Source organism: Protopterus annectens, chromosome 5.part0 (genome assembly GCF_019279795.1).
Source record: "Protopterus annectens isolate FY-2018-M chromosome 5.part0, PAN1.0, whole genome shotgun sequence".
Lineage (NCBI taxonomy): Eukaryota > Metazoa > Chordata > Ceratodontiformes > Protopteridae > Protopterus > Protopterus annectens.
Window position 1 is genome coordinate 454,571,014 of NC_056735.1, and position 19,631 is coordinate 454,590,644.

Sequence of the window (19,631 nt, forward strand, 5' to 3'; positions counted from 1 at the left end):
ATTGCAATGTTTAGCTAGATTATGAAAGTTCACTGGTTTTTACCTCCTCAGAAACAAAAATATTGTTTTGGTCTATGCTTTAGACAACTCCTCATGGAACTTTATATTCCACTGTTTCATCTACAAATAAAGTGCCTGTGGCTCATGAAGAATAAATTGCTTGTGTTACATTAAAAAAAAATGATAAGCTAGAAAGGCATGAAGAAAAATGAATGAAAGGAAGAATAAAGAGAGGGCAAGGAAGAGAGAAAGAGAGAAAGAAATAAAAAAACGTCTAGTAAAACATTTGCTTCATTCATCATTGTTCAGAAGAGCCTATAAATTATAAAGGGACACATGAATGGCATATAAATTGGAATCTAATATTAATGACAGTTATTGTGTATTTTGACAGCATATTTCTCTAAGATGTAAATTAGTTAATACGGTTTTCTTGATAAACATCTTTTTGGAAAAAAAAAGTAATTTCACTGTATCTGAACTATGATAATACTGCAGACTTTTGGCACATAGTAAACTTTTTTCTTTCGTTTTTAAACAGTGGCAAAGGTATGATGGTTAACCTAATAACATTTAATCTGGAACTGCTGAAGGTAAGCATTTCTTTGTATGCCAACTAGTAACCATGCAGTGTGCTATTCTTTATGATTTGGATCACATCTTATCCCTTATTAGCTAGCTATGTAACAACAAAAATAACAAAGCAAAAATGAATCAGAGCAGTGCAGGTATTAATAACAAGTCACAATGTAGACATGAAGACATTCCAAATGGTATTGAGCTGATGTATGTTAGAGTGCTTTTGATTATGCTGATAGAAGCTGTGATCTAGATGACAGATCTGGTGTATAGTCCAGTGTGTGCCAGTACTATATCTTAAGTTTAAGAGCACATTTTTAATATAATTATGTTCCTGTTACCCTTTCATCAGTCCTGGCTGAATTCCTAATGGCCATATTTTCTTGTGTAATTTCTTTCATGAGCTACTTTGCAGAATTATTTTGACAGTGTTTGTTTTGAAGTACATATATTAAACTTATGTTTGGCTTTACTTTTCAAAAAAGTTGTGTGTTCCTTTTTTGGGTCTCCTTGAGCAGCAAAGGGATTGGGAGGGTGGCCTAATGGTTAAGATGTTTGCCTTACAAACACAAGGTGCAGGGTTTGAGTCTCACAAGGAATGATTGACTAGGCTTAAAATGGCTCACAAGGACAGTAAGCTTAGTACTAATCTATGAACCTATGAACTTTGCTGGCGTCATCTTCCTAACATCTACTAAATATCAGAGTTTTCAAGGAAGATTCCTTCATTGAACAGTCTTGCTAAAAATCAGCAGTCGGGTAACAAATTCTATTATAACATTTTCCTAGTAGACTGTAGTTGGGACAACATATCATGGTAGTGCATGCTGCATTTCTCTATATTCATGTCTTTTGCTTTGCCTGCCAGCAGTGCACACTGACAGGATTCATGTAAATACTTGCAGTCAGCAACCACATACAATAGAACGTCATACCTTTTTATGTCTTCTGTACTTACAAAATAAAATATGTGGTAAAGCCATTTCTTGTAATATAAGGAGAAGTCTTCATTAAGAACCAGTTGGACCATGGTTCATTTAGCAGTTAGTGTAGTGAGTAGAAAGCCGCAGAGAAGCAGGAAATGAGAAGCTGAAGTTAGGTTGGTGAGAGTTACAATATAAATACCCAGCACATTACAATTCACAGCTACTTAAGGGTATCAACCTTGACAAAAATTTGCAAAATAAATCACCAACGAACAAGAACCAAAAGCTAAAAAAGAATAACCCATGAAGTATAAGCAAAAGTCTCTCTACCGAAAGCGCTTACTAATAAACGGCTATTTGGTTTGAATTTGTTCAGCCTTGACTTTTGCTTATACTTTGTGGGTTATTCTTTTTTAGCTTTTGGTTCTTGTTCGTTGGTGATTTATTTTGCAAGTTTGTGATGTCTGGAGCCAACAAAGTTCCTGAGCAAAGCAGTGGGCTGAACAGAAACGGTAGCCAGCCACTATTTTCTCAAAACAAAGATTTTCCATCTGCAATGAAAGGACAGCAGCAAGCAGGACCTTTTCCTTCCATGCTAAACACAACCTCCGTGTCCAATTCTACATCGTCAAATGACCTAACAATATTAATCAATCTCCTTATGGCCAAAGTGGACAACTTGTCCCAAAGGGTACAGAAGACAAGTGGCCGTAATGGCAGTCCACAAGCGCAAGCAATACCAGCGCTTAACATCTTACACACTGTTTCGCAAACAGGAAGAGGAAATACATCGCCGCCTGGGGCATCCAGAGAGAGGGCTGCAGACTCAAATCAACAACCCGGAGGCAGCCACAATGTGAATGTAGCTTTTGGGTCTGAGAACAACTCAACAAATGGAACTTTAAATGCATCTCCCATGCCATGTTTATCTTCGCTTTTTGCGAATAAGGACTTTTTTACATCAGGTCACAATGGCAGTCAACTTGCTCAGGAAGAAAGGGTGAGTTCATTTTCGGATAACTTAAATACTTTTGATCAGAAGCTTTTTCGCTGCAGGAAACTGCATCTTGAAACATCCTACCTTTGTGAATGTATAAACAAACACATTGTCCCAAAGGAGTTGCGCCAATGGCGTTTCCCAGCTGGGATTATAAGGAACTCTGAGTTTCACAGGGAGCTCCTTTGCTTGTTTGACAAGCAGGGGACAGAATTCATGGAATGCTTAATTAATTTTTATTCAATCGAAGTAGGTTCCCTGCAAGAAGAGTTGATTAAACTTGAGGCATTTTTACAACAACATGTGGATTTTCTCAGATACAGGTATGATTACCAGAGGGTTCTTTCTAGTATTGAAACCTCTATTAACAAAATGGTTAATAATAAAAAACGGAAGATAGACAGGGACATGACTGATTACCAAAATCATAGAGCTTACCCCCCCACCCCCATTGGGTCAAGTTGCTGTATGGAGACAAGAATCCACAGAAGAGGAAGTTAATGACAACTTTAATCACAATGCAAATACTAATGAGGTTGTGGGTGAAGGTGAACCACAACCAGTTCGCAGAAGTGAACGGTTAAGGAACAATGGGGCAAATAACAATCATAATGGGCCTAATGTCAACAACAATGCTCGGATTTTAGATGAGGGGGTGATTGAAGATGAGAGCAATCAGGGTTTTCACAGGGTCAACACTACAAGAAATGCAACATCGAACAACAACTATCGAGGACGCAATCAGAGGAAGAAGAGGGGCAACCAGCGGAGATGTTAATTGTTGATCAAATTGACTCCGCTGATGTGTTGACTTTGACACAGAGGCCCACAATACTGTATAATTCAAATGGAGACTTCAAAATCTATAATTATACGGTTTTAACAATTGAAGAAAGTATTGTTAATTTTTTTGCAAAAGGTTTGTCTTTCGTCCCTGATAAAAAATGTAACCTTGTGAATACTATTGTAGATTTAAAACTTTATGTTCGCAAGTTAAATCTCACATCTTTATTAGGTAACACTCCCTCTCTACTTAGTACTCATAGGGTTTCTAGCATTTTTAACCCGCCCCTTAATAACACACTTAGTGTTTTCGAAAAAATGTGTGAGTTAGATCTGAGGGCCATGGCCGACAATCAACATTTTCCACTTTGGGGAAAAAAGCGGACGAAATTGAATGTGAGTAACAACGAATTGGCATTCATTCAGTTACTTAATGAATGCCAAATTCGAGTCATGGCACCTGATAAGGGTGGGGGTTTGATTTTGATGGACAATTTTGAATATGAAAACAAGATGTTAGAATATCTAAACACAGGTCCCTATATTCTTTCAAGTATTAATGAGGTCAATATTGCTACCAAAAAAATCAGGGAACTGATGGACGAGTTATTCTTAGAAGAAACAATAGATTATGATATATTACAATATCTCATTATGCCAGCTCCTAGGATTCCAACCCTTTTTGGTACCCCGAAAATCCACAAAAACTTAGTGGACCCTCCCTTTAGACCAATAGTAGATGGGAGGGGGTCTGTCATGTATGCTTCTGCTAAATTAGTTGATAGCATTCTTAAGCCATTATTGAAAAAAGAAGTCCAAATTTGTAGGGATTCCTGGAGCTTTTTAGAAAATATCAGTAAAATCCCTTATGACCCCACTTTCATTTTTCTTGTAGTAGACATCAGAGACCTGTATACTGTCATTCCACATGAGTTAGGGATTCAGTGGACAGTGGATTTTATGCTCCGTAAAGGCGCATCTAAGGAAAACATGTATTTAGTGGAAATGTTGCTAGATATTATACTTAAAAACAACTTTCTAATTTTTAAGAATAATTATTATCTCCAAACCACTGGGATAGCTATGGGCTCACCGTGCGGATGCACTTTTGCCAATAGCGTTTTAGCAACTTGGGAACATCGATTCCTTTTTCAAAATGAACTATATCAATAAAATGTCACTTGGTACACAAGGTACCAAGATGACATGTTCTTCTTATGGAAAGGCCCTTCAGAATGTAATCCAGCCTTTATTGAGAGCCTATCCGGAATGACACATTTTTTGGAATTTACTCATTCTATTAGTTCAGATGAAATAACTTTCCTTGATGTCAAACTAAGTAAGGATTATGTTTTGGGGAAATTCAGGTCAACCATCTATAGAAAAACTAAATTTTCTAATACATATTTACATTTCACTAGCTCCCACCCCTTACATCAGAAAAAAAGTGTAGTCAAGGGACAATTTGTCTGGGCAGCCAGAATGGTGTCTGAATCAGCAGACTTTATGACTGAATGTGAGAACATTCAATCTATGTTTATAGCACGGGGATATCCTTCTTGCTTTGTGGACGAGATAAAGCAAGAAGTTTACACAAAAAGAAAGTCCGGACATTTTGAACCACTCCTTGGAGGAGGAAATATGGTTGGTAGGATTATAGAGGATAATAGAGTTCCTAATTTGTGTTTTCTTTTCACTTATTGTACTGATGCTCAAACCATATTTAACATTGTTCGTAAGAATTGGAAGATCATTTCAGATGACCAACACTTGGTCAACTTGGTAGGTGATAGGCCCATAGTTACTTACAGGCGGGGCCAAAATTTGAAACAACTTTTAGAGCGGAGAAAAATTAAATCCAATAATAAAAAATGCAGAACTTGTCAATATTGTAAACACATTCATGTTGGTAACAACATTGAATTGGCTGGGAGAGAATATTGTCTTAATGGATCATTTAATTGCAGTTCCAATAGAGTGGTCTATGCGGCATCATGTAAATAGTGTTCCGCTTTTTACATAGGTAAGACCGACAGACCACTCAAAAAAAGAATGTATGAACATCTTTATGCCATTGAGAAAAGAGATCTAAATAATGCACTGGCAAAACACATCTGCCAAAATGCAGATCATTCTTTTCTTTTCTCAGTGTTACATCAAGTACAACCTCAATTGAGGGGGGGTCCGTGGCAATTAAAATTGGAACAACAAGAAGCTTTTTGGCAGATTCGTACTGCCTCTTATATTGTTCCAGGTTTGAACGAGATATTGTCCATAAAATGTTTTTTGAAACTAATGGCTTTAGGTAGATAAATAAAAAGGGAGTGTTATATGTGTTTAATGTATATATATTTAGATAATTAAATATTTTATGGTATTTATATATATATATATATATATATATATTTTATGTTTTTATATTTTACACATACATGGTATTGTATATTGTGAAAAAACAGTTGACTGGAAGGTATTTATAGGGACCCAAGATACACATTCTTGTATGAAGTCTGGGTTTATATATTTGTTGCTTGCTTGCTGCTTATCCTTTTGGTTGCGATATATTTAATGTATCAAATGTATCAAATGTATTAATTATATATATTATATGCATCATATATTTTATCTATTTTAGGTTTTTATAAAAGAAATTTAGGCTAAAGGTAATTAATTGTTTAAATGCTTAATTGGTATGAAACATCTATGATGTCATAACCAATCTATAGTATTTAATGGTCTGAATGATTTTCAGGCTTGTAACATTTTTGTCTGAAGAAGGTGGGGAGAATCTCTCTACCGAAAGCGCTTACTAATAAACGGCTATTTGGTTTGAATTTGTTCAGCCTTGACTTTTGCTTATACTTCGTAGGTTATTCTTTTTTAACCTTGACAAAAATTGCATGCATTCCAGTCAGGTATCACAGGTGTATAGCAGCATATTCTTACAGCACTCCAACATAGCCAGGAGCTGCTGAGTGCCTGCTGGCCAACAGATGGAAGGGTTGTTAGAAACACAAAAAAAAATTATCACAGAATAATATATTTATATGCATACATATATATATATATATATATATATATATATATATATATATATATATATATATATATATATATATATATGTATATATATATATTTGTTTTTTTCCTACATTTTTAGATCATGTGGGGACAATAACTGATGGATATGCGAGGGGATGGGAGCCAAATTTATATCAATTATTAAAATCTGTGACCTGAACAATGCCAGATTTGGACTGGTTACCGCAAATCATAACCTGAAAGAAAGGGAAGGAGATTTGCCTTTAGAGAGATACTAGTTTGGCAATGATGCTTCCCATGCATTGGCCTCTAGGCAGGATTATACATATATCTTGCCCCAGAATGCCCTACCTTCTCCCTTGTATGTACATACACACACACACACACACACACACATATATATATATATATATATATATATATATATATATATATATGTGTGTGTGTGTGTGTGTGTGTGTGTGTGTGTATACACACATGCACATACTAATAAAGGAACAAAAGCTCTAAGTACTAGTTGGATTATGAGATGGTTTCTTTCTTAGTTTGAAGTATTTTTTATTTATATATATATATATATATATATATATATATATATATATATATATATATATGTGTGTAGTTCAGTGTGTTTCAAACTCTTTAATTACTCTTGTGATTTATAAATAGATAACATGCCTGATTCCAAAAGACTTGATCTCAGTGTAAGTGATGACTTACACTGAGAGCAGGTCTTTAATAATCTGGCCCTCGGTGAAAACTTGGTTATAGATCAGCCTCACACCAAAGTAAGTCACTTACTCTAAGAGCAACTTTTCTGGAATCAGATTAGACTTAAGCTAAGAGCAACTCATTTGGAATCTTGACCAAGGAATTAGTAAAGTCCTTCTCAGTGTTCTTAAATATACATCATGTAGTTGAGTATCCTGTTATGTTCTGTACAGTGTGAAAGTAAATGTTAGTGGTTCTGTCAATATGCATTCTGTATCTGCCTTATTATTTGGGCATCTAGATATATGAACTATTACACTGTGTCAGAACTAACTGCAGTTAAATCACTGTAGTTTTCGTTTGAGACATTGGACCACAAAATCCTTTCTCTCAGGTGTAATTTGGCAGAGAACTGGAAATTGTGGATCCAGATAATTGAGTTGATAAATCACATCTTCAGAATAAGAACTGGTCCACTGAAACTATAAATGAGGAGTACAACTCACCAACTGTACTACAAGCTGAATGCCTATAGTGAAGCTATGGGGAGGAAAGATAATCTGGAATTTAGGAAGTAAGACAAGTTCTGGAATAGCTGTATTCTGTAGAAATACAGTAAAGATATTAGATATAACTTTAGAAAAAAATGGAAAGTATAACCATTGTAGATTTACATGAAAAGAACAGGTATATAGAATTACAACATATGCTTATACTAATTGTAAAGAAATGAAAAGCTTATTTCATCAGATTTTAGACCATGTAGTAATAAATATGAATGTTATAATAACAGAAGACTTTAATTATGATTTAAGAGGCAAGCATAGAAAGAAAGGAAATGATATAAGAAGAATGTTATAAGTTATAAGTTAAAACTTTGGGAAAAAATCATGGATTTACAAAAGGAGTGTATATATAGAACTGAAATATCTTATTTTATATTATTAGAGGGTTTAGTTATAGGAGAAGGGAAGTTTTCTCCTGATCATCTTGCAATATGGCTAGAGATAATTGAAAACAAGGAATATATAAAAATAGACAAAGGGATAAAAAGGATTATTGAGAAAGCATGGAACAAACAAGGAAAGTGATTAGTAGTGCAGTTATGGAAACATATTAGTATGAGAACATTTTATAAAAACTTGTCTGAATAGTGGATGATATTAAGGAAAAATATAAGATAATCCCCAGGATTCACGAAGCCTCCGTGTAAGAGTTATAACTCTTACACGGAGGCTGCAGTTAAACGGAGTGAAGTCAGCATGCTCTGCATATTCATGAGAGCATGCTGAATCACACCTAAGTCTAACACGGTCCGTGTAAAACAGTAGGGGGCATGTCCGTAGGCAGAAACCTGCAAGCGGACACGCCCCCAGAAGTGTAAAAGTGCCCAAAGTAAACACCCACAACAGAGTCCACGGAAATGTGAATAAACACAACACAACACACGCCCCCACAGACTATGAACATAAAATATATATAAATGAACATGTTATATATTTTTTTAAAAGTGTAAAGATGTTTAACCATGAGTGCGTTCGTTTGCGCGGGCGTGCCCATAGCGCAGCTACAGTTAGCAGTCAGTGGGAAAGCATATAAGAACTAAATATGCAAACTAAGCCAGAAAGCAATAGCGTAGTGGTAAAGATGTTGGCTGAAGAGCAGGTATTCATGGTTCAATCCCCCACAACACCAATTTTGTTTTTGTCAAAATAAGCAGGAAAAAAAGTCCCTGACAAATATGTACACATAAAACCCCAATATATGTAAAATGTAATGAAATAGCCCATTTATATTGAAGACATGTGAGGTAACAAAAGAATAAAAAATGCCAGATGTGCCCATAGCTGAGCTACAGTTTAACAGGGTGAGTGCATGTGCCCGTAGATGAGCAGTGGTTTACCTGGTGCAAAATGAGTGCCCGTAGCTGAGCAGTGGTTTAACACGGTAAATCTATGTGCCCCTAACTGAGCTGACCTTAATATGTGTGCCGATAGCCAAATGAGGCTTAAAGCAGCGTACCCCATTTGCGCGGAGCTGCGCACCGCGCAAACAAGCTAACCGACGGGCAACGTTGAGCAAGCCGTATCAAAACTGCCTTTACACAGACACACCCCTCAGCATGTCTAGACAGTCATGAAAAATAAAAAGCAGTGGCCAGGTTCGAACCCAGGATACTATACACCATAGTCAAGGTACAGAACCACTAAGCCATGACAGCAGTACCTGTAAATGCAATAATAGCTAATATATAGGAATGAATACAAACTAGAGCATGACAATGCAGGTTTACTGAAGTTGATACAATTCCAAAATGGCCAATCACAGATATGTGGGAAAACGGACTATATAAGCCCCATAGGTGGGAATACACAGCATAAACGATTGTAGAGCTGACCTGCAGGCAGAATGACAGGAGTAGGAGAGGGTAGTCGCTTTCGAGCACAGAGGTGGGGTGTTGAGGAGTCCAGGTACATGGTCTGGCTCCTAGTCCATCATCATGAGGCCCAACTCATGCAGGGCCAGGTCCTCTGGGGAGCATACAGGGCTGAGGCGTGGGACCGGTTGGCTCATGATCTCACCAGTGCCACAGGGATTCCAAGGACTGGTGAACAGGTCCGTCACCACCATGCGGACCTGAAGAGACGCAAGCAGGGCCAACTGAACCTTTGGATCCAGGAGGCCCGGCAAACACCCAACGCCCCACTACTGAGTAAGTAACATTTAATTATGTATGTAAGAAATTAAACTAGCTGATATTATGGAGATGTGTATTCCAATATTACTTCATTTATATTACAGCTGCAGGTGTCCGTTCTGCGAACCGCAGAGCCTATGGCGATAGGCTGGTGTGGTTGTGCCACCAGACAGGTCAGTAATCCACTACCAGTAACTGTAAAGAAATATAAATGTATGACAGTTAGCAAAAGAGTGCAGTGTAGTCAGTAAGGAATAGAATCTGCAAGTAACGGTGTGAAAGTGTATGCAAGTATTGCTCGATTACAAAAGTGTGTTTCAGCCTGTAAGTTTAACCTAAACATGAAACTGTCCAACATATATTCTGAAATAAAAATGCCCTGCCTGTAATAAAATAGTACACAACCTGCAGCAGGCTGAAAAGTATAGCTGCAGAAGATGATGAAATCACATGTGTGAAATATATCCCTGTGGAAATACTGAAACATGACAGAAGTGAGACTGCTGGAAAGGATTGTAATAACTACTGGTAAAACATGTCAATAAAGCCTAGAAGTACCATCCTGAATAGTAAAATGAAAGCAAGTGAGAGAGTGTGAGAAAGTGTCATGAATCCAGCAATACAGTAGTAATAACCCCTGAATAAAGTATACTGCAGTAAAGACAGAATGAAATGCATGTGAGATTCAAAACCAAACAGCAAAGTCTGTTCAAAGTGTTGCTGCATCTGGAATGTGTATCTCAAACTCTGGATATGTTGCTCTGAGTCTGCAATATGCAGATTGGATGATTGTCTGATATACCAAACATCCACACTTGTCTACAGCTATATAAAGCAAATGTAGCAGGATGATGTAGCTGAACAAAGCTAGATATGAATGTGTATGAAGAACCATAAAATGTATATTGATGTTGCAGTAACAGTCCTATCACCAAGTTGAAATAGTTATCATATAGGAAACTGTAGTGAGAACAGTAGTGTGTATATAACTGTAGCTATTAGAAATGTACAGCATATGTATTGTTATTCGAAGGTGTTAATATTACTTTCTTCACCCCACCCTATAACCACATATAACCCATTCCACGTGAAAATGGTATGTGCAATCACAATTAACACCCCTGGACGTTTGTCCTGTTGGGTCATATATATTTGCATGCCTGTTGATGCATCTGCCCTGTTCATACAGCCACACCTGATGGCCTGTTGCCATCAATTAACCCTGCATGTTGTTGGACTGTGTATTTCTGTTCAAATTATGCATGTGTTATGCACGCTGTTCGATGGTGTGAATATCTGGGTGTTTGGTTAATGGGAATACTAATGCATGCTGTTACAACTAATTGTGAATGGTATTATATGTCACTAACCCAAACTGTCATGACATAATGCAAAACATAGTACGACAGGGAAGGCGGGTTCCAGCGGACCCACCTCTCCCACCTCAGCTGGCGAGTGTACCTGGCACTAGTGCCGAGTCCAGACCCTCCTCCGGTGGCCCTGCGCCACCTGCAGGTGGAAGCGCTGCAGGGGATGGGGCTCGCACCCCCTCTGCAAGTGTGGCCGGAGGAGTACCACCACTCACCCTCCGTAGCGTCCGGACTGTGGTGCGTAAGGAGATTTGGGACTCTGTTCTCGAGCCCCTACGCCAGCTTGAGGCACGGGTGGCGCAACTAACGGGCATGCCTGTTGCCCCGCCTACACAGCCCCCAGCACAGCCCCATCCTGGGCAGTGAAGGAACAGTGGCAACTGCCTATGGGTGGGGATATCAGTTCCACTGTTGCCATCTGTGGGCTCATGGGCTCTGGATATCCAAACCTCCGTCCCCGTCAATTGTGTAACCCCCCCACACGTGTCATACACCGCCCCTGTATGCGTCTTGTTTGTCTTGTCTGTTTACCTACCCAACCTATCTCCCCAGCTGTACCGACTTCCTTCACCTGACATACAACTCTCAACTGAAAAAAAAAAAAAGGGCACTCTGTACCCACAAAAAAATTACGCCCCATACATAGCTGCCCATTCCACACATGTCTACTGGACATGGAACCTATCAATTACAATTGGCTGTACAACAGGTATTATTGTTGTCCTGACACCTCTCTCAGGGGTGGAAGGTTTCAAATGTCACACCAAATTACATACATATGCACAGCTGTTGCTGATGAAGAACTGGGCAGCTATGGGCCTTACCTACATCCCTCCTGCACATCCCAAGCTTGTTTCCCTACTGTCTTACCCTCTTTGTGACCCCTTTTTCACCACTTTCCTGTCTCCCCATTTTCTTTTCTTTCAAAGAAAATAGTGCAGGTGTGCGCAAGAGTAAGCACGTTTAAGCGGTTGTAAGCGGGTGTGCGCGGAGCTAACCGCCAGTGCGCATGCGTGAGCTCCACGCAAACCAGCGCTAACCCGGTTACAACTGCTTAAAAGTGCCTTAGTCACTTTGATTGACATGTCCTGTGCTCAGTTCAAAAGCAAAATAAAATCCCACTGTGAGTCCCGAACCCAGGACCTTGGAAACAGTAGTCTGCATGACTTACCACTAAGCCATAACTCTTATACAAGAACATTGTGCTAAAATAAATATATAATGTAATAGTAGGAATGAATGTAAAGGGAATATAGATGTGTAGTACACAAAGCATGCCATTTAGAATTACTATCAAAACTAGTGGATTTCCATAATAGTAGTGTGTGAACAGAAACAGCCATGCTAGTTGGAAGCTAGTAGGTAATAATGTCACTATAGCACCTTGCAAGCCACACACATACTCACAGCAGGATAAGCACTGCCCATACCCCACAACCTCTTACAGGAACACATCTGGACCAAGTAATAAAATATTTGGAGCAAAGGCCCAAAACCAAGGACACATTACAAATAATGTTACAACAAACGCAGACAGTTCAGAGAGTAACAGGGTCTGCACTTTGTGGGATGTTTGGAAGGGTATGCAGTCTGAAACTTGAATGTTTGTCACCATATTCTGACTTGAGCCCAGAGTGACTTGCCAGAAAAAGCTGTGCATGAGATATTGACCAAAATATGAGGCAGAAATGTGGACAACCTGCAAATATCTGTACACATGACGGGTCTGACACCACCATATTTGAATAGTAAAGAGCCTAACATAGCAACAGTGAATGACTTACAGGGATGCCCCACAGACCCCATGTGAAATGTACAAACAGTAGGCAGAAAGGTGTAACACATGCAATGGTAACTATGGAGTCCTGAAAGTATTCATCATTTGCATGGCAGAAAAAGTGTAGTAATACATATGCTCATGCTAACCCACAGTCACAACTGCAGCATACCAGGCATTTTAATGGGTGTACCCCACTGATATGTATCATTCCATGATGCACATAACAGATGAACCTGAAAGTCTCTGGGGCCTGCTCAGCAGCATACTCAAATACCCTAATAGATGTCAAGGCCCACACCATGGCCAGACCACACTGCATGCTGTAACACCCTAGCAGATATAGCAAGCATTCCAAGGTGTGAATGTACATAGAAAATAGGAAAGCTACAGCAGCACACTACAGTCAAGACACCTAGCAGGCATACAAGTAGTGACTGTAAAGGGCAACTATTGAAGCCTTAGCAACAAAGTGCAAGCAAAAGTGAAAGGAAAGCACACAACACACATTAACAGTAGTAGTAGTTGTAGGTGTCAGTGTACATACACAGTTAGTACAGGAAACTGGAGAAATGAATGGAGGAATGTTAATCTACAACACACCTGGAAATATGAGAGAGATACCAACCTTTACACTCACAGAACATCGTCCACAGCATAACAGCATGGTCCCTGCCCTTAAAATCTGAAAGGGCTACGCCTATCTCACATACCTTTTTATAGCACTGTTTTGAAATCACAGTGAGGACTGCAATCAGTACACAACTGGCTGCATGCAATTAGCAAATGCTGGCTTACAATTGGTGCAGAGGCCATCACATGGGCATATGCAGATACCTACAAAAGTATGCTGTACTCCCAGTCCACACATGCAATACTTTCATTGCACCCTGAGAAGGACGTGAGAGACAGACAGAGAGAGAGAGAGAGAGAGACAGAGACAGAGAAAACTGCAATTAAGCAGACACAAACAAATTGTTCAGCAACAGCTACCTGAAAGCTGACAACTGGGAAGTGGAGCAGCAGGACAGAGAACTAGACAGCAACACAAGCAGCTGTGACAAACACAGGTAATGTAAAGTAATACTATAAAGGTCTACATACTGTGAACCCTCCATATGTGTCATTGGTCTGTACCATATGTATATGAAGATGTGTAAAGGGCAGGGGACATACAGCAACTATCAGTGAAGGCTGTAAATACATTTGTATGTGAAAGCATCTATGTGCACATATCAATGTTGGTTGATTGTAGGTTGTAGTGCCATGTACAAAGTAGGTTTCACAGTTATGTATGTTTAGCAGTATGTTAGTGTGTGCATACAGTATGGTAGACAAATATGTTGATATACCTCTCTAACATATGGATATGTATGTATGTCAACATATGTATGTGTATATATATTTATATATATATATATATATATATATATGATATGCATATATGTATACATACATAGAGAGAGAGATGTAGGAATACATAGACAGATGTAGATAGAATATTGTACAAACATATCTATGTAATGCACACATACAGATATAGATATATGTAGATACATATACATAGACAGACTGATCTGACTATCTACAGGTATGACTGTATATGATGACCTGCAACACAGCCTGTCCCACCCCCTCTGTCACTCACACCCCCTCTGTGTCCCCCCCTCCACATCTATAGCAATATATGTACATCAATATATATATATATATATATATATGTGTGTATATGTATACGGACATATATATATATATATATATATATATATATATATATATATATATATATATATATATATACATATAGATATATCTATATACACACACATATATATATATATATATATATATATATATATATATATATATATATATATATATATATACAGAGAGAGAGAGAAAGAGAAAGATGTATATAAATTCTGAGTGAGGCACATGTGTACAGATGTATTGCAACAGGTGCCTGGTGACAAAGGCATGGAGTGAACACCAGTGTCAAAACCGGAGTACCATACCACATTCCAGATCACCTACACCAGTAACCACCAGATATGTGATTGGCTGCCCACCACTGCATGTGTCAGGGGTGAACAGGGTCATAAATGTGTACAATAGTGGCCCCAATGATATTCACAGTGGCACACTATCCCTGAAATACCTGCACATGGTATGTGTCAGCGGACATGATGTGTCAGCTATGGACATGTAGGTCGGTGTACCCTCCACACCACATAATGGATGCCATGGTATGGACCTCACATGACAGCTACAGATATGGAGAAGGACACAGTGACATGTACAACACTGTCACAATGCACTCAAACACATTACCAATGCACAGTGACTGACAACACCACAGAGTACACATATGCTACCCACATAGAGGTTACCACTCCCGGATTTACATATGTAAGTCACACCCATAACAGATGTCCAACAACCATAGTAACACCTCACACCATCCACAACCTACATGTTTGCTGTGTGTCGTCTGTGCCACTGCAATAGAGTGCACATGTGGAGGTAAGAGTTCCTACCCGCAGATAAGACATACCCTGCAATAAACCACACAGTGTTAAGAAGCAAGACTCCCCATGGGTACATGTCACACATACCCCTGCTGAATGTTAGTCAGATAGGTAATATGCCATATGAGTCACCCTGTGTAACTGTGTGACAGCAGCAGGTACCATCACACCACATGTGTCACAATGGTCAGGGTAGCAGAACAGTACGCTGCTGCAGTCCCAGGGGCAATAGCATATTGTATAGTATTGTATTGTAATGTAATGTATTGTGTTGTATTGGTATGTTGAGGTGCCTCCTTCATGGAGTGGAACCACTGCTGCTGTGCGCCAGTGTACAGGTACATATCCTGTAGTCAGGCTAGTGTTACATAGCACTTCTATATGTGTGTTTAGCTCCTGTCAGAGTTTATGTAGCATGCAACTGGGGATACCATCAGGTCCCATTCATGTTGTGTATTCTGCTGTCCTGAGGGCGGCTCTCACCTGGACATCTGTGATGACAGGGAGGTTACAGTCAGCTGGGATAACTATGTCTTATTTTGGGGGAGAGGGCGGGGTGACACCTGCACTGAACCTGTCTGCCACAATGTTGTCGATATCTGTGGTGTCAGTGAAATATTTGTTGTTGTGTACTAACTATGGGCATAGAGGATGGATCCTGACCAGGTTGCTAACATAACTGAAGAAGGCCTTCTGGTTATCTGTAGTGTCCCTCTTGATTTCCCTCTCAAAGTTGCCCATGGATTTTGTATGATGGAAAATAGATCCTTACTAGTGCTGCTCAGACATGCCCTCCCTTTATGGAATTATGCTCTGTCTTGCAGTAGCTTCCATCTTCTGTAATACAATCTGTCTATGGCTGGGGTCCACCAGACAGGATGCTGTCCCTTTGTGGAGAGTGTCTTGGTCATATATGGGATTGCATGATCCATGCATTCTCGGAGATGTCTGTAGAAAGCAATTGTGTAGGGGTCAGCATTGTGGGTTGTATCTGCCACTGGCCCAGTGGGCTGAAAGGATACCATGTCACTGTTACAAAGTGTAAAGTTTGTATCTTTAATGTTATGCACTATAGTCGTTTGTGCTGGTGGTGGAGGTGGGATATGTATATCCAGGGCAATCAGTGTGTGGTCAGCTCACAGTAGTTGATGATGTAAGCCATACAGTACCTAGATACAAACCCCCAGAGTGAGGAGGTGCTCTTGACCTGAATCAGTGTTCTGACTGCTGGGGTTTGGTAGTATGTCGTATGGAGTGTGCCAGGTACTGTTGCACAGTTGCTGGCTGAGCACTGATACCTGGCCATCTACATGTGTATCCACCAATAGACAGACAGATGCTACATATGTGAGATATGTTGTATCATAACAGTTGAGTAGCATGTGTAGTATGTGTGCCAAATTCTGCTGACATATATTGTTGATACCAATTTATTTTCTTTCTCAGGTACATGGCCCACCCGCGGAATCCAACCTACTCCACAGCTGAGGATGAGGAGATACACCAGAGCCTGGTGGGGGATTATGCAATACTCTTTTCCCACACCAGCCAGAATCAGCAGGAAAGCGCTGCACTGTGACAAGACCTTGTCCGTCGGGTAAATGACATAGGCAGGCATAATAGGACATATGAGCAGGTACGACATCACTGCAGTGATTTAATCAGACATGTCCGTCAGCGTGCGTCGGATATCCACAGGCAACAGGTCACCACAGGTGGTGGGGTGGCTACACATCCCCCACTCACCAGACTGGAGGGACTACTCATGAGTGTAGTGGCTCCAGTCCGCTAGCAACAACAACAGCAGCAGACATGCATTATGATGGAGGCTGGAGCCACGCAGCAGCAAGACAGTGAACGTGCAGGTAATATGCCATATGTATAGTTGACTGTTGTGTACACTGGTAGTTAATGCATGTGTGAGGTGTGTCCTTGGTTTGTAGCTGTCTTCATAGTATTTAATGTGCAAGTGTGATATCCTCAATATTAGCAGCTGACCTGTGAAATGCGACTGTTGTACTACTGACCTGTATCATACTCAGTGTCAATGGCACAGTTGTGCCCACTGACATTAGTTTCTTCACATCTGCAGGACCCTCTGGTATAACAGCAATGCAGCCTATCCATGCTGGTGAGTGTGTATTAACAATTCCTGTAATAGTGTTGAGAGTAATCGTACTATTTGGCTCACTTAGTAGTGCTCTTTGTATGCATGTAGGTGTGTCTGTGTCTGTGTGTTGATATCACACATACTGAGTACTGTACAATTGTGTGAAACTGTGTGCATGTGTGCATGTGTGCACCTGTGCATGTGTGCATGTGTGCACCTGTGCATGTGTGCATGTGTGCATGTGTGCACCTGTGCATGTGTGCATGTGTGCATGTGTGCACCTGTGCATGTGTGCATGTGTGCATGTGTGCACCTCTGCATGTGTGCACCTGTGCATGTGAGCATGTGTGCACCTATGCATGTGTGCATGTGTGCACCTGTGCATGTGTGCATGTGTGCATGTGCGCATGTGTGCATGTGTGCGTCACTGGTAATGTGTAGACATTGTAAACTGTGTTTCCTGTTTCCCTCCCACAGGTTCTGTTGCTGCTCTGGTGTCATGTAGCAGGGAACCTGAATCAGGTGCCGTGGGTACTGATAATGATGACATCTGTGTAATGGCACAGGAAAGTATGCCAGGGTCCGCCATTGGTCAGCCGATTGACAGTACACAGCTGTCGACCCCATCAATGCGCACAGTTATCCTGTCAATACACCCTTTGTCACCAATGTCCCTAGGTGATGGACAGCATACAGTGGGCATTGACCAGGGTCATGTGGTATCTGTGGCACATGCCTCCCCACACAGCAGCCATGGGCATGGCCCAGAGATGGTACCACACAGACAGATGTCCAGGGGTTCTCGTGGGAGCATCCGTGGGCGTACTGCCCCTGTCAGACGTGCCCACAGAGGTCTTACAACCTCAGCTATGTTTCAGGCTGTCATGCAGGCACAGTCACGTATGGAACAGTACACCAGACAGGGTCTGAGGGAGCTGACAGCATGTTGCACAGCCATGACTGACAGTATGCGTGACATTGCGGCTGCCATCCGTGATTTCACCGATGTCATAGACAGACGTTGTGGGGACATATTAGACCGGTTCCACAACTACATGTCCATGAACCAGGGCGATGGTGGGCAGTTGAGGCGTCGACGTGGCCGTATGCCAGCAACAGCAGCAGCTGGCAGTCGTCGTGGACGACAGCAGGGCCGCAGCTGCCCCCGTAGTGCCAGCAGCAGCCCCAGCAATGCTGGGTCTGTGCTGTCATCAGACTGCCCCAGGAGACCACGTGCACATGGCTCTGGTCAGGCCTGACAGGGATCTGTGTCCAGTCAATGAACACCTGCTTCTGATGACAGTACCCAGTCTGGGTTGGTACCGGATACGGTCCGTAGCACCCCTGTAAGGCACAGGTACCGTGTCCGTGGCCAGAGACACTGATCTGTATGACCTGGCAGGTACAGTCTGTGGCTGTCCACAAACACCAGTATATGGCAGCCATGAGGTGGAACTGTGTGCATCCATATACACATGCAAATTGACAACACCTAGGCCTACCGCATACATGCACACACTGCATCAACATTGCCCCACCTTCTACTGCTGTCCCTCACCAACACACATACACATACATGTCAATTGGTGGTATCGGTGACTGACTCAGGCATACCAAGTTCACACCCTGTGCATATGATGAAACTGTGCCACCTCCTGCAATCTGTAACAACTGTGCAGGTGCAGGTTAACATGTTGCTGATGCACAGGGTGACCACATAGATGTGTAGTAATAGTATCATGTTGTTAACAGTACTGTGTGCTGAATTAATTGTGGGTATATCACAGCATGCCTGATGCAGTAAGTGTGTGATTGTCATGTCCTGTTGTCTACACCCATGGTAAGTACCATATTGTATCATCTGCATGTTGGCATACTGGTGGTAATGATGTCAACAGAAGGCTACATATATAGGTAGTACAGGGGATAAGGTAATGAATGTAGTAATACACAATGATGGACATGTAAATTGCAAGTGGCATGTTGCCCACACTGGACTCTGCAATGCAGATGTTTGAGGATGTTGATATGTGTGCAGTACTACACGACTGGTACAGGACACACAGGAGCACCCTAGCACTGCATGCTCACATCTCATACCACGCTAGAC

The 19,631-nt window shown here is 40.7% G+C and overlaps 1 protein-coding gene across 1 annotated transcript in view; it reads left to right on the forward strand.

Annotated features, from left to right (window-relative positions):
• The window catches only part of LOC122802675 (cytidine and dCMP deaminase domain-containing protein 1-like), a 1,973,793-nt gene that overhangs the window by 792,481 nt on the left and 1,161,681 nt on the right, over positions 1-19,631 (forward strand). Inside the window, exon 8 of the mRNA XM_044072390.1 lies at positions 542-593. Coding sequence (XP_043928325.1) covers positions 542-562 — 21 coding nt within the window. The 3' untranslated portion in view covers positions 563-593. The remainder of the gene's footprint in view (positions 1-541; positions 594-19,631) is intronic.